At 39.5% G+C, this 15,075-nt stretch overlaps 1 protein-coding gene across 4 annotated transcripts in view; it reads left to right on the top strand.

The window, feature by feature from the left end:
- The window catches only part of KDM6A (lysine demethylase 6A), a 172,716-nt gene that overhangs the window by 50,239 nt on the left and 107,402 nt on the right, over positions 1-15,075 (top strand). For all 4 annotated transcript variants that reach the window (XM_056131063.1, XM_056131065.1, XM_056131062.1 and 1 more), the window contains exon 3: positions 7,501-7,609. In XM_056131063.1, coding sequence (XP_055987038.1) covers positions 7,501-7,609 — 109 coding nt within the window. The remainder of the gene's footprint in view (positions 1-7,500; positions 7,610-15,075) is intronic.

Below are 15,075 nucleotides of genomic sequence, written 5' to 3'. Positions count from 1 at the left end.
GATTTCACTGGTTTCTGTTGTAATGTCCCCCTTTTCATTTCTGATTCAGTTTTTTTTTTTTATGTTTATTAGTGAAACACCATGAGGTACAGTTATAGACTTACAAATTTTTGTGCTTGGGTTTCAGTTATACAATGATCAAGTACCCATCCCTCCACCAGCGCCCATCCACCACCACGGGTCCCAGCATCCCTACCACCCCCCCCCCCCCCGGCCCCCCATCCCACCCTGCCTCTGTGGCAGGGCATTCCCTTTTGTTCGCTCTCCTTTTGGGTCCTGTGGTTTGCAAGAGAGGCGTTGAGTGGCAATCATGTTTGGTCTATAGTCTACTTTCAGCATGCTTCTCCCATCCAGGGAGGATCCTCCCAACACCCTTTATTTGGTGCTCCCTTCTCTATCTGAGCTTACTTTTCCCCTACCACGTGTGGCTGGCCTCCAAGTCATGGAGCAAAATTCCTGGTACTAATCTCCTGGGTGTTAGTCTCCCATTTTGTTACTTTATGTTCCCCAGATGAATGCAGTCTTTCTGTGTCTATCCCTCTCTCTCTGACTCATTTAGCATGATACTTTCCATGTAGTACCACTTGTGTGTAAATTTCATGACTTCATCTTTTCTAACAGCTACATAGTACTCCATTGTGTAGATGTACCAAAGTTTCTTTAACTAGTCATCTGTTTTTGGGCACTCAGGTTTTTTTCCAGATTTTGACTATTGTAAAGAATGCTGCAATGAACAAACAAGTGCAGATGTCACTTCGAATATACTTTTTTGCCTCTCTGGGATATATTCCCAGGAGTGGTATTGCTGGGTCAAATGGGAGATCAAATTCTAATTTTTTTAGAATCGGCCATACTGTTTTCGAAAAGGGTTGGACCAGTTGACATTCCCACCAGCAGTGAAGGAAGGTCCTTTTCTCGCCACGTCTGCGCCAGCACTGGTTGCTTTTGGTCTTTTGGATGTGGACCAGTCTTTGTGGTGTGAAATGATATCTCATTGTGGTTTTGATCTGCATCTCCCTGATGATTAGTGATGTAGAGCATTTTCTCATGTGCCTTTTAGTCATTGGAATTTCTTTTTTGCGAAAATTTCTGTTCATTTCCTCACCCCATTTTTTGATGGGGTTGGGTGTTTTCTTCTTGTGGAGTTCAACTAGTATCTTGTATATCCTTGTTATTAACCCCTTGTTTGATGTGCATTTGGCGAATTCTGATTCGGTTTTTTAGGGTTCTCTCTCTTTCTTTGTGAGTCTTGCTAGTGGTTTATCAATCTTATTTATTTTCTCAAAGAACTAGCTCTTGGTTTCATTGACCTTTCATATTGTTTCTTTGGTTTCTACGTCATTAATTTCTCCTCTAAGTTTTATTATTTCTTTCTTTCGGTCAATTTTGGCTTTCTTTTGTTGGTCTTTTTCTAAAATCTTGAGCTGTGTGGTTAGGTTATCTATGTAGGCCCTTCTTTCCTTAGGAATGTTTGAAATGCTATAAATTTTCCTCTTAGCACCGCTTTAATTGCATCCCATAGGTTCTGATAGCTCATGTCTTCGTTCTCGTTTGTTTCCAGGTATCTTTTGATACCTGGAATCTTTGACTTCCTTCCTGACCCACTCATTGTTCAACATTGAGTTGTTTAATTTCCAGGTGTTTGATTTGTTTTTCGATGTCTTTGTATGATTCGCTTCTATCTTGAGCACATCGTGGTCTGAAAAGATTGTTGATACTACTTCTATCTTCCTGATTCTATTGAGGTATGTTTCATGGCCCAACACCTGGTCTGTTTTGGAGAATGTTCCATGTGCACCTGAGAAGAATGTATATTCTTTGCTTTGGGGGTGTAAAGCCCTGTATAGGTCCATTTGCCCTCTCTTTTCTAGTTTTTCCTTCAAAGTCAATGTTTCCTTGTTGAGTTTTGCTCTTCTTGATCTATCCACAGGTGATAAGGCGATGTTGAAGTCTCCAACTACCATTGTGTTGCTAGCAGTGTCCTCAAAATCTGTTAGCAGTTGTACTTAGCTAGTCCCTCATTAGGTGTGTATACATTTAAGAGTGTCATTTCTTCCTGTTGCACGTATCCCTTGATAAACAGAAAATGTCTTTGGCTGTCCCTTCTAATCTTTTTCAACCTGCAATTTATGTTGTGGGATACTAGTGTGAAAACTGGCTTTTAAGTGAATCAACATATAAGGAAACCAATTTTTTATTATAGGTTGATTGATTTAAAAAAGTTTTAGCGTCCTGTAGCATTTTCCTTTTCCGGTCTCCCTCCCTCCCTCCCTCCCCTCCCCTCCCCCCTCCCTCCCTCCCTTCCCTCCCCTCCCTTTTTGGCTCACACCCAGTGATGCCCAGGTATTACTCCTGACTCTGCTCTCAGGAATTACTTCAGGTAGTGCTTGGGGACCATGTGGGATGCTGGGGATTGAACCAAGATGGGCCACATACAAAGCAAATTCCCTACCGCTGTATGCTGTACTATAGCTCCTCGCACCCCCCCCCCCCCCCCCCCACACACACACACACACACCCTGTAGCATATTTCTGGTCTTCAAATCATTAAGTTTAATGCCCCAACACTTTCCTAACATTAAGCAGTTCTTGCAGTCTGTTTGTCCTTTGCAGCTCATGGGGGCAGGGCACAAACTTACCCAGGGGTGGGTGTTGTTTGAGGGTACACTCAGTGACAATTTCAAAATGCCAGTTGAGCTACTGTTCATTTCACTTCTTTAGGGAAACCAAAATACCTGGATGACACTCATTCTGACATGGGGGAAATGTGCAAACTCCTTGTACTCTGGAAGCTACAGTGCCATACATTTCCCCCACCCCCGCCCAACATATTGAAGCAACTTTATAGGAGGAACTACTGTAGTTCATTTACGTTCAAAAGCAGTTCCAGGCTATTCTGGGACTTTATTTTGCAAGGAATTGGGGCTTCTGTCCTATTTCCTCTTCTCCCTTATTGCTTTCCCTTCCCCCTTCCTTCCCCGCTTTTCTCTCTACTCCTTTCTCTTCCCACCCCCACCCCTCCTTTCCTTCTGGTTCTTATGTGGCTTCCTGGACCCTATGTTATGTTCTTTCCTTATATCCCTTTGGATAGGACTTATTCACCAGGCCACAAAGGATGGTGGGGGAAGTCCAGTGTTTTCTGTGTAAGAAAATGCCTAATTAAGTTTAGGGATTTTAACAGAGGCAAGGAGAAAAAGGTATTAGGGACAGCTCAACTCTGAAACAAACTACACAAGTGTATCTATAAATTTAAATGATGAATTGGGAAGATGTGCCTTCATTAACAAATCATCTTGTATAACTGAAATGTTGAAACATGGTTTCTGCCAGAGAGAACTGAGTGGCTGGTGTCAGTACTGGGAGAGACTTTTTAGAAATGGTGATATGGACAGGGGAGGTAGCATGAGGATTGTTTGATTACCTGCATTACATGCATACCTTTCTCTCTCCTTCCATCCCCTAGTAACATAGTGCAGCCCTGGCATCCTTTGAGCACTGCCAGGGTGTCTCTGGTGATTCCTGGCACAGCAGGTCCTTAGCAGCATCACATTCTAAAGCCCTTGCATTGAACTCACCCAGCCAGGTTCCACAGTATCACTAAGAGTGGACTTTGGGGCCCTCTGAGCACTTGGAAACCACCCCAACCCAGAAAAATTAAAGTTGCTGACCTGTAAATTGTAACTTGAAAAACTGAAAATAAATGAAAATGAACTCTGGAGTAAGGTCTGAAATAGGGTCACTTAACATGTAACCCTTCCCTCAAAGTGGTGTGTTGTTGGAATGTTAAACAAAAATTTGGATTCAAGTACTTTCAACAATTTCCTATTCATAAGTATTTTTGTTTCAGAAGCACAGGGAGAAGGCTTTGTTGAATGTCAATAAACGTTGTGATTATTTTTTTGATCATTCAGTGAAGGATATAGATATATACAGTTGTTTTTGGGCTTGGGGAGTTGAGCAGGTCATATTTAAAGGATTTCCCTTCATCTCACCTGAAATTTGAAGTGAATACACTGATCACGAAATTTAGGCAGGAGACATGCACTCACATATGGACATGCTTTTTGTGTAGGTATTGTTGTATATGATGGGTCTTCTAAAACTTTTTCTACTCGCAGTGCTTTTTAACCTGAGAGCTTTTTAAAAAATAAAGAGAAAATCACATAAACAGATACAGAGCATTTAATATAAACAAAATGTTAAACTGAAAACCTATAAAATTCTTTTAGTAAGCTAGATGTAGACAAACCTTTCTTAATCTAGTACAGGATATAATATCTCTTGTCAGAGAGCTTTTCTATCTGGATCTATTTTTGCTTAGACCCTTCAGGCCTTTTGGATTTGGGTGCCTGTGTTCCTCAAGTAGGAAATTCTTACCAATGACTTCTTAAAATATTGGCTCTTCATTGAATTCGCATTTCCGTTCTTGGGGACTTTGCTGGTTCATAGCAAGTTTCCTTTTGAACTTGTCCAATAGTTCTCTGTTGTGCTGTGGTCATTTATTTTTAAAAAAATTAGAATTTTCTATCTTCTGTTATTTAGAGATTTCCTGCATCTTATCTTGGAGCAATTACTCTGGCCCCTGGTGTACATTTTAGATATGATCATTTGTTTTATGGGTAATGAAAGATAGGCAATATATGACTTTTGGTAGTGATATCAAGATACGGGGATAATAGGAAGTATAGGACATTGCTCTCATTGATAGTGTTATGAAGAAAATTGAGTTTTGTTTTTGGGCAACACTCGGTAGTGCTCAGGGGTTATTCTTGACTCCACACTTGGAATCATCCAGTGCTTTTGGGAGACCATAATGGGATGCTGGGGATTGAACTCAGGTCAGCTGCATAAAAGGCTGAGGGCTGTGAAGGGATGAAACGGGTGGGTAACTGGAGACATTGGTATTGGGAAATGTACACTGGTGGAGGGATGGGTCTTGGAACACTGTGTCACTGAAACCCCAGCCTTGATCAGATTTGTAACTCTGTATCTCATGATGATTCAGTTTTTTAAAAGATGAAAAACAAACTAGTGGGACTGGAGTGATAGTACAGCAGGTCTTGCTGTACACCTGTCTTGCACACAACTGGCCCAAGTTTGATCCCCAGCATCCCATATGGTCCCCTGAGTGCAGAGCTAGGAGTAAGCCATGAACATGGCCAGGTGTGGCCCCAAAACTAAAGATAAATGAAATGTCTTAAAGAGATTAAAAAATGAAACAATATGTTAATGAATACTGGTCACTCATTTAATGTAAAATTAGGAATATTTATACTGAAATTCCCCATAGGTCATTTGCCTTGCACAAGGCCTACGTGGTCGGGCCAGGTTTGATCCTCCGCCACTCTCGGAGAGCCCGGCAAGCTACCCGTGATGTATTCGATATGCCAAACACAGTAATAAGTCTCACAATGGAGACGTTACTGGGCCCGCTCGAGAAAATTGGTGAACAACGGGAGGACAGTTACAGTGACAATACTGAAGTTCACTAATTTTACAGCTTTTTTAGTGTTACCAAAAAGTACTGAAGCTAAATTGTATTTTTGTACTCAAACTGACAGAATTGTATATAACTTAAATAGTGTCTTGAAATTTTACTACAAATTATAGTAATTTCTGAGACTTCAGTGTGGTATTCAGGCTTTTTTAATTGTAGAGCAGCAGAATGATTTTCACTGATTGTAATTTGGTATGTATGCATTTAGATAGCTAAGAGTAGAACTTATGAAAGAACTGAAGGTAGTTCTTTTATAAATTATCGGCTTTAAGGGTGGCTGAATCATACCAGAATTTGTCTTGTTTAGGACATTTTCTCTTAAAATTGTTGAGTATTTAAGTATATATTTTGAATAGTTACACTGGTGAAAGGATAGATACTGGAACATTATGTGACAGAAACCCAATCATGGAATAACTTGATTTTATGGTAGCTCCATTTTCAGTTTGTTAAGAATTCTCCATCCTATTTTTTTATAGAGACTAATGCAGTTTATAGTTCCATTTTGGTGGAGTTCTTGGGTTTGGTGGTGTCTCTATTTTGTCATGTCCAATACTGGTAAAAGTGTATACATCTTTGATTTCCTCCTGATCCTAGAGATAAAGGCTTTGAATTTTTTGCACTGAGTATGATGTTAATTAACTTTAGAAAGTAAGAAAGTAATAGTAAGAAAGCTCCTTCTTATATGTCTGTCTAGGACCTCCTAAGCAGTGCTCAGGGGAGCTCCCATTGTGACTCCGCTCTTCCCCCCCCCCCATTTATTTAATTGAATCACTTTGAGATACATAGTTTCACAGTTTCAAAGTTGTTCATGATTGAGTTTCAGTCGTACACCCATCCCTTCACCAGTGTACAGTTTCTGCCACCAATGTCTGTAGTTTCCCTCCCGCTCCTCATCTCAGCCTGCCTCTATGGCAGCCAGGTTTTTCTTTGCCGCCCCCCCCCCCCTTTTTTTTTCTTTCTAGCCATTGTTGTTTGCAATACTGTTACTAAAGATTTATCATGCATATCATTTTACTTCCTTTCAGCACCTAGTTCTTTCTTGTCCAGAGTGATCTCTTCCAACTATCATTGGCCTTCTCTGACCTAACTGCACTAACCACCACTGTGGGGTTGGGTGCGGTGGTAGGGTTTCCTCCTTCCACTCCCCCTTATTGAAGACCAGTTCTTATGCTCTGTGTTTCCATTGTCTTTGGGTATTTGTTATCCCATTATGTTTCTTTATATCCCGCATGTGAGAGGAGTCCCTGTGTATGTCCCTTACCCACTAACTTCACTCAGCATGGTACTCTCCAGGTCCCCTCATGTAGGGGCCGATTGCATGAGTTCATCTTTTCTTTTGGCCGAATGGTATTTCATTGTGTATATGTACTATAGTTTCTTTTTTCATCATCTGTTCTTGGGCTCTTGGGTTGTTCCCAAATTTTGGCTATTGTGGCTAACTTGCAAATCCCTTTTCTCCATTTTGTTTTTGGGCTCTTGGGGTATATTCCAAGAAGTGCAATTGCTGGATCAAATGGAAGCTCAGTTCCTAGATTTTTAGGAATGTACATATTGGGAAAACCTTCTCTTGGGGAATGGATGAGTACTCTGCATTGGGGTTGAGACATGCAAGATGGTTGGATAAAGGGACTGGGGAAGAAGAGCAGGATATTTGAAAGGATCATCTTTTGTATATCGTGGGTACATTCTGATCCATTCTGAGGAGTTTTTCTCTCTGCAGTCATTTATTCTAATCTTAGCCTTCATATTTTACTCCTGTCCTGTAGCTATATCAGCCCTACATTATCTTACTTAGCAAGTTATTTCCATTTTATAGATAGGGAATGGCACTTATGCCATAATTTTTAGCTCTTGTTATAAATGTTCAGGTTATGAAGAATGCTGCAATTGAATATGTGTGAGATAGAGGTGAAATATTTTGAATTCTTAGCATTATTTAAGGATGGAAATTGATTTTAGGATTTTTCTTATTCTTAAGTGCATATATTTTTTATTTCCAGGCTGTTCGCTGCTACGAGTCTCTTATCTTAAAAGCTGAAGGAAAAGTGGAGTCTGATTTCTTTTGTCAATTAGGTCACTTCAACCTCTTATTGGAAGATTATCCAAAAGGTAATTTTTCCCTTGTTAATAACTGTTTGACATATTTGTATTTAAAACAATTGTATTTGTTTGAATGCTGTCTTTATCATGGTAACAAACATTTTTACTTCTAAGAAATTGAAAAAGAAGAGCGTAGAAATGTGCTTTTGGGAAAAGTTTAGGTAAATCCATGTAAAAAAATCATGAGTAAGCTGATTATTCAATTAAACTGGTATTTTCCCCCATGTATACTATGATTTTATTTTGCCTTGTGAAAAATTCCTGCCTTTTAAAGACTAACATAGTGGAAGTTTAGCCATTTTTGGTTACTTTTTAAAAAAGTAAAAGAAACAGCTGTTTCCTTCTTTATCCTGACTGTGAACCTTCCATTTTAGGAAGTATCTGAATAAAGATACAATCTATTTCTGTTTTAAAGGCACCTAGGACAGGGGCTGATCACATAGGAGCTTGAGCCTTGAGTTAAATTATTCTTTCATTGGAAAATCTTTTTTTGTCAGAAATAAGTAAGCTAAATAATTGAGTCCTTCCACATGGTATCCTCTTTATGGTGTAAACCTGTTGACCCATGTAATTACTTAGAATATTTTAACCTTTTCAGGTAAAAATATGATTGTGGAGTGGATGGATGCATTTATTCTTGTTTTTCACAATTTTTTAATATGCTGAACAACTAACTAGTAAGTTCTTTCAGGTCTAGAGTTGAAGGATTGCTAGTGTGTAATGTTGATGCCTTATTATGTTACTTATTGCTGGGTCAACTGACAACTTGCCTAAAGAAAATACAAATTTAGTATGACACAGGTCATACTCTATAGGGTATAGCACTAAGACATTTTCCCCAGTCAGTTTTTTTACAGCTTCATTTCCTTACATAGCTATTATATAAATATCCCCTAGCTTCTGTTTTCTAATCTGCAAAATGGGGGGTGGGGGGGGGGAGGTAATAGCTAAGTGGTTTGGAAATTGCTGTGTGGAAGTGACTTCATGGGGATAATTACTGATGATTTAGTACTCTTAAATATTTAAATTTTAGTTAAAACTAGTAACTTATTTAAAGGAAGCTGTTGTATGAAAGTTTTTTTTTTATTAGTGAAATACCATGAGGTACAGTTGTAGACTTACAAACTTTTGTGCTTGGGTTTCAGTTATACAATGATCGAGTACCCATCCCTTCACCAGTGCCCATTCTCCACCACCAATGATACTAGTAGCCCTCCCCCTCCTCCTCCCCCCCCCCCCCACCCCCGCCTCTATGGAGGGCGTTCCCTTTTGCTCACTCTTTACTTCAGGGTCTTGTAGTTTGCAATAGAGATATTAAGTGGCCATTGTGTTCTGTCTGTAGTCTACTTTCAGCACCATCTGGCATCCTGAGAGAGTCTTCCAAACATCCTTTACTTGGTGTTTCCTTTTCTATCTGAGCTGCCTTTTCCCCCAGCATGTGCTGCCGGCTTCCAAGCCCTGGAGCAGACCTCCTGGTACTTATCTCAAGTATTCTTGGGTGTTCGACTCCCATTCTGTTACTTTATATTCCCCAAATGAGTTCAGTCTTTCTATGTCTGTCTCTCTCTTTCTGGTTCATTATCTCAAGTATTCTTGGGTGTTCGACTCCCATTCTGTTACTTTATATTCCCCAGATGAGTTCAGTCTTTCTATGTCTGTCTCTCTCTTTCTGGTTCATTTCCTTTAGCATGATACTTTCCATGTAGAGTCACTTGTATGTAAATTTCATGACTTCATCTGTAAAAGATTTTTAATACTGCACCTTTTACTGATAGAACACCACTTTGAGAGCATGTAAATAAGAGACCAGACTTGAAACTTTGGTTTCCACATAGAACTATGTGTCATTACTGCTTAGTTTAGTAGTCATTAATAAGAAATGTATACCCACGCACTTTTAATTATAGCTGTATTTCCTTTTTGTTTTGTTGTGTTGTTGGGCCATACCCAGTGGTGCTCAGCAGTAACTCCTGGTTCTGTACTTAGGAATTACTTCTGGTGGTGCTCAGGGGGCCATATGGGATGCCTGCAATTGAATGTGGGTTGACTGCATACAAGGCAAATGCCCTGTCTGCTGTACTATCAACTATAGCTACAATTTCTATTTACAAAATAGTTTGAGAAGGTAATGAAGAATATAGGATTCTTTTTCAGAGGTTTCTTTTCTTTTTCCTCTTTTCCTCCTTTGGATGCTGAAATGTAAGGTAGAGACATTTGCTAGACTGGCACACTCACTTGTGGGCATAATCTGAAAAGATGGGAGAAGGCTACCCAAAGACTATTGTTGGTGCTAAGTATCTAACCTGTCCTTCATACATTCAAGGCATGTGCTCTGCCACTGAACTCCGTCATTGCCCCAAAGCTTTAAGTTCTTCCTTAAAAGCATTTATTTTGAAACCCATTTAGATGAACATTGGTGGTATGTTGGTAATACATAACGGAGAAAAGGGAGAGAATGAATGGATGGATAAAGATTTGTATTTTTAAGTTGATATCTTCTATATATTTTATGTGAGAAAAAAATTGAAAGCACTCTTTCATAGACTTTTTTTGGTGAATTGCACATTTTTTGTAGATTTCTTTATTAGCAATTTGTAACCTTGTCTAATGCTTTTTTAACAAATTAATTTTTCTGGACTGGGGAGATAGCTTAACAGGTTGTAGTACTTGGCATGAAGGAGACTCAGGTCTGAGCACCAACACTATCTAGTCCATCAGTACTACAACATGGCCCAAAATCTCATTAAATAAATAAAATTTTCTTAATTTTTTCCTTATTCTTCTTTAGTTCTTTTTAGAGTTCAATAGTTGGTACTTTAGACTTCAAGGTTTTAGACTCTTAAATTTTCTCCACTTCTCTCTTTTCCATCTTTGTTTTGGTGGGTATTTCTTTAACATGTTTTCAACTACCTATACCTTTTTCTTTTCTAAAACTAAGATGTAATCCATTTTTGAAGTATTTCTGCCCCTGTATAATGTCAGTTTCCCTTTGCCCCTCATTATAGTTTCTGTATTCTCTGTCACAGACTTTTCAGTTTTTTTATTTATTGGTTTTTGGACCACACCCAATTGTACTCAAGGTTTACTCCTGGCTCTGTGCTCATGGATCACTCCTGGCAATACTCAGGGGACCATATGTGGTGCTGGGGATGGAACCTGGGTTGCTCATGTGTAAAACAAATGCCGTACCCGCTGTACTTTTGATCTCCAGCTGCAGTATTTTGGGAGGGTGGGGTGAGGCAGGCATTTGGGCCACAGCCGGCCATACTCTGAGCATACTCCTGGCTCTGTGTTCCAAGATCACTGCTCATGATGCTTGGGAACCATATAAGGTCTGGGAGATCTAATCCTATTTGGCAGTATGCAAGGCAAGTGCAGCCCAGCTGCTGTATTGTCTCCCCAACCCTTCACAAACTTTAGTTAGATTGCCTAAAAATCACCAGGAATTGATAAGGGATTTAAAGGATTTCAAGTAATCTTACCCTAGTCATTTTTAACCTGTGCATCTTAAACTTGAAGTTAAAAGATGTTCTCCAATTGATCAACAGGAAAATTTTATTACACTGCATTTTATGGTGCTCATTTGGTGGAAGAGGTTGGACTTGGGGGCTATATACCTGGTCGTACCCAGCAGTTATATCTGGTGGTGCCTGGGGAACCATTTGTGGAGCTGGAGGCTTTGCAGGAGGGGGCTCCAATCTAGGTCAGCTGCACGCAAGGCAAGCACCTTAACCTCCTTTCACTGTTTCTCTAGCCTTATGGACATACTATATATATTAAATTAGTTGTTCTTTGGATTACTATAGTAAATAATGTGAGATAGGAATTTCAGTGCTAATTCCTGCTTATTAGAAATTTCACCTGTATCATTTGCTAATTCTTAAATATACCAAGGTCTCCTTTTGGGATCAGAGTTTCATTTTTTTTTCTTTTTTTTTTTAAACATGTGGTGGGGTGTTGGGGGCCTTACCTAGTGGTGCTCAGAGCTACTACAGACTTGGTTTTTGGTCACTCCTGGTGGTGTTTGGAAGACCATATTATACCAGGTATTGAACTTAGGCATCCTTTATGTAAACCATGAACTGCTATTCCATTGTGTTATTACTGCTTCCTATTCAATTGATAGCACAGCGGTAGGGCGTTTGCCTTGCACGCAGCCAACATGGCTGACCCGAGTTCGATTCCTCCGCCCCTCTCGGAGAGCCTGGCAAGCTACCGAGAGTATCTCGCCCGCACTGCAGAGCCTGGCAATATGCCAAACACAGTAACAACAAAGTCTCCAATGGAGATGTTACTGGGCCCGCTCGAGCAAATCGATGAACAACGGGAGGGCCTTTACCTTTACCCTTACCTTTATAACATTATATTACCTTTGATCTGGGGCTGGAAAAATAGCACAGTGGGTAGGGCATTTGCCTTGCACGTAGCCAACATGGCCGACCCGAGTTCGATTCCTCCGCCCCTCGCGGAGAGCCTGGCAAGCTACCCGTGACGTATTTGATATGCCAAACACAGTAACAAGTCTCACAATGTTACTGGGCCGGGCCCGCTTGAGCAAATCAATGAACAACAGGAGGATCATGGACCGTAATTACCTTTGATCTGATACAGCAGTTTCTCTTTATATATAATTTTTATATTGGAGGTGGGGTCAAGTTGGCATTGATATGAGCTAATTGAGATCAGGAAGGATCTGCAAAACAAAAGTAGTCCCATAAACCTAGATAATCACAGATTCCCATGTGTGGCTCCAGAGAGGAAGTGAAAGCTACCAGCTCCTAAAGACTTTCCATAGTGGAATGAAGAACTGGAGCAGAGGAACTGATACAGAAAGAGCCCCAGGGAGTGGGGAGGAGCAGAACAGAAGCATTAGTAGAATGTCATCCTGGGAAAGGAAGCATCAGGATGCAGTGGGCTGAAAACCTGTGTGTTTTGGCTTTATTCTCTTAAAACTGGTGATTTGATCTGGTGGCAAGACCTAGCTTAGGCAAGGTTGTCTAGGGTGTCTAGCTAGGGCCAGCAGCTATGTAGTCCCCAACAGGGAAGTGACCCTCAGAGATTCTAAGTTGAGGTCAACTGGCAGGCAGCCCCAAACAAAAACAGTCCTTTCCCCACTGTTGCATCTGACTGATTGCTGGAGTCTGCCCAGGGTCAGAAAGGAAAGAAATAGTATGAGAGTTTGAGTTACTTTAAATCAGAATTCAGTGAACTGAAGGATGACCATTATCAGTGTACTGGAAAACAAACAGAGCAGTAGTGGACTCCACAGCAGAATGATAGAGGCTGAGAAATAAGTTAGTGTGCTTCAGGACACGAGATCATTAATAAAGAGCAGAAGGAGAATAAAAAGAATTAAGAAAAAAAGAACAAATCTATGGTACAGCTTCAAGAAGTATAACATCCGCATTGTAGGAGTTCTGGAAAGAATTATTGGTTGAGGAAATAATAGCTGAGAAGTTTCCCATTCTGAGGACTGAGTCATATAGCCAAATCCAAGAAGCTTAAAGCACAGTAAACCCAAATAACACTAAGACACATTTCTAATTAAAATGGCAAAAGTCAAAGGTAGGGATAAAATCCAGAGAGCAGCAGGATCAAAGCAAAAATTTATAGAAGGAAGTTTCCATAAGACTTAATAGCATATCTCCCTAATGAAAGTCTATAGACCAGAAGAGAATAGTGTGATACAGCAAAGACATTGAATGAAATCACAACAATACTCTGTCCAGCTAGGTTATTCATCAAATTTGAAGGCATGCCACAGAACTTTGCAAGCAAAAATTCATGACCTCTAAGCCAGTTTTAGAAGCAGTACTAAATGGCTTTCTGTAAATTGCAAAGAAGCCATACCAGAAGGTAGTTATTGTCACTGTCACTGTCCTCCCATTGTTTATGGATTTGCTCTAGTGGGCCCAGTAACATTGTGAGACTTGTTACTGTGTTTCGCATATTGAATACCTCATGGGTAGCTAGCCAGTAGTTTGCCGGGCTTTCAGAGAGGGGCGGAGGAATCGAACACTGGTTGGCCTTGTCAGCCGCCACATGCAAGGCAAACACCCTACCCTCTGTGCTATCACTCCAGCCCAAAGGTAGTTATTAAGAATATAAAATGTAGGAAAGAGTAATTGATGGGTTTTTGTATAATGAATTTGATGCTCACAAACTTTGAAATTAAGAGGACTTACAGTTTCATGCCTTCAGAGAATTAACTACAGAGGTAATCTCCAGACAGGATTATAGGCGAATAGACAAAATATCAAATTGTGAAAGGTTCTAAGGGACAGAGAAAGACATAACTTGAACAGCGGATGTATACATCAAGAAGACTTAACTCTCATTAATATATAACACCAAAGGAACACTCACTGAAATATCTTTTCCATAAAAAAGTAGTATATTTTTAGTGAAAAGAATCGACTAACAGGCATGAGAAAAGATAATAGCAACAAAATAGTAGTAGTAGTAGATCCTATATGCCCAATTCTTGGACATGCAAAAAAATCAGTAGGAAACACTGCTTAAAGGAAGGGTTGGACTCGTCTCCTTTCCCATTCAAGTACACATTCTCCAATGTACGTGTGACATTCTTCAGGACAAAACCACATCCTGGACCATAAAACAAACCTCTAAAATCAAGAGGTTGGAAAATATAGAAAGTAATTTCAGAGTACAGTACTTTGAAAGTGGAGGTACATCATAAACGGAAAGCTGGGGAAAACTCAAGTACTTAGAAACAACATACTATCGAGAAGAAATCAGAGTTAAAAAGATTTCTCGAACAAATGAGAATGAAGACATGAGCTACTAGAATGTATGAGTGATATACACACATTTAATGAAGAACATATATGACAAAGTAAAAGTGATATTAAGAGGGAAGTTCATAGCATTATAGGTTTATATCAGAAAACAAGATAAAACTCAAATAATTTCATGTCTTACAATATAAAAAACAAAGGAATCCCAAAGTAGGAAGGAAATAGTAAAAATTAGGGTGGAAATTATGATAAACATAAAACAGTCAATGAAAAAACTTACTTTTTTTAAAAAAAGACTAAACGAGAATGATGAACCCTTAGCTAGACTCACAGATATAAAGAGAAACTTGAATTATTTGGATGAGAAATGAAAGGAGAGAAGTTACACCAAAAACCACAGAATTACAAAGATAAAAGGTTGCTATGAGCAATTTTATTGTTTCCATTAAGTTGGAGAACCTAGAAGAAATTGATGAATTTATAGAATCATTCATCTTCTCAAGACTGCAGCAGGTGGAAATAGGAAATGTGGACAAACCAAATAGGGAATAAAAATGATAATGAAAAATCTTCAGAACAAAAGCCTATCTGCTAAAGCTTCAGAGAGGATTTAATACCTATACTTCTCAAAGTATTCCAGAGAATCAACTAAGCTAGAATTCTTCTTAAAATTTTCTAACAAGACCAACATTACCTTAAATACTCAAGCAGACAGAA

This window comes from Sorex fumeus, unplaced genomic scaffold, assembly GCF_029834395.1.
Source record: "Sorex fumeus unplaced genomic scaffold, SorFum_2.1 ptg000086l, whole genome shotgun sequence".
Taxonomy (NCBI): Eukaryota; Metazoa; Chordata; class Mammalia; order Eulipotyphla; family Soricidae; genus Sorex; species Sorex fumeus.
The sequence above is the reverse complement of the archived record's forward strand: the minus strand, read 5'-3'. Positions and strand labels throughout refer to the sequence as shown.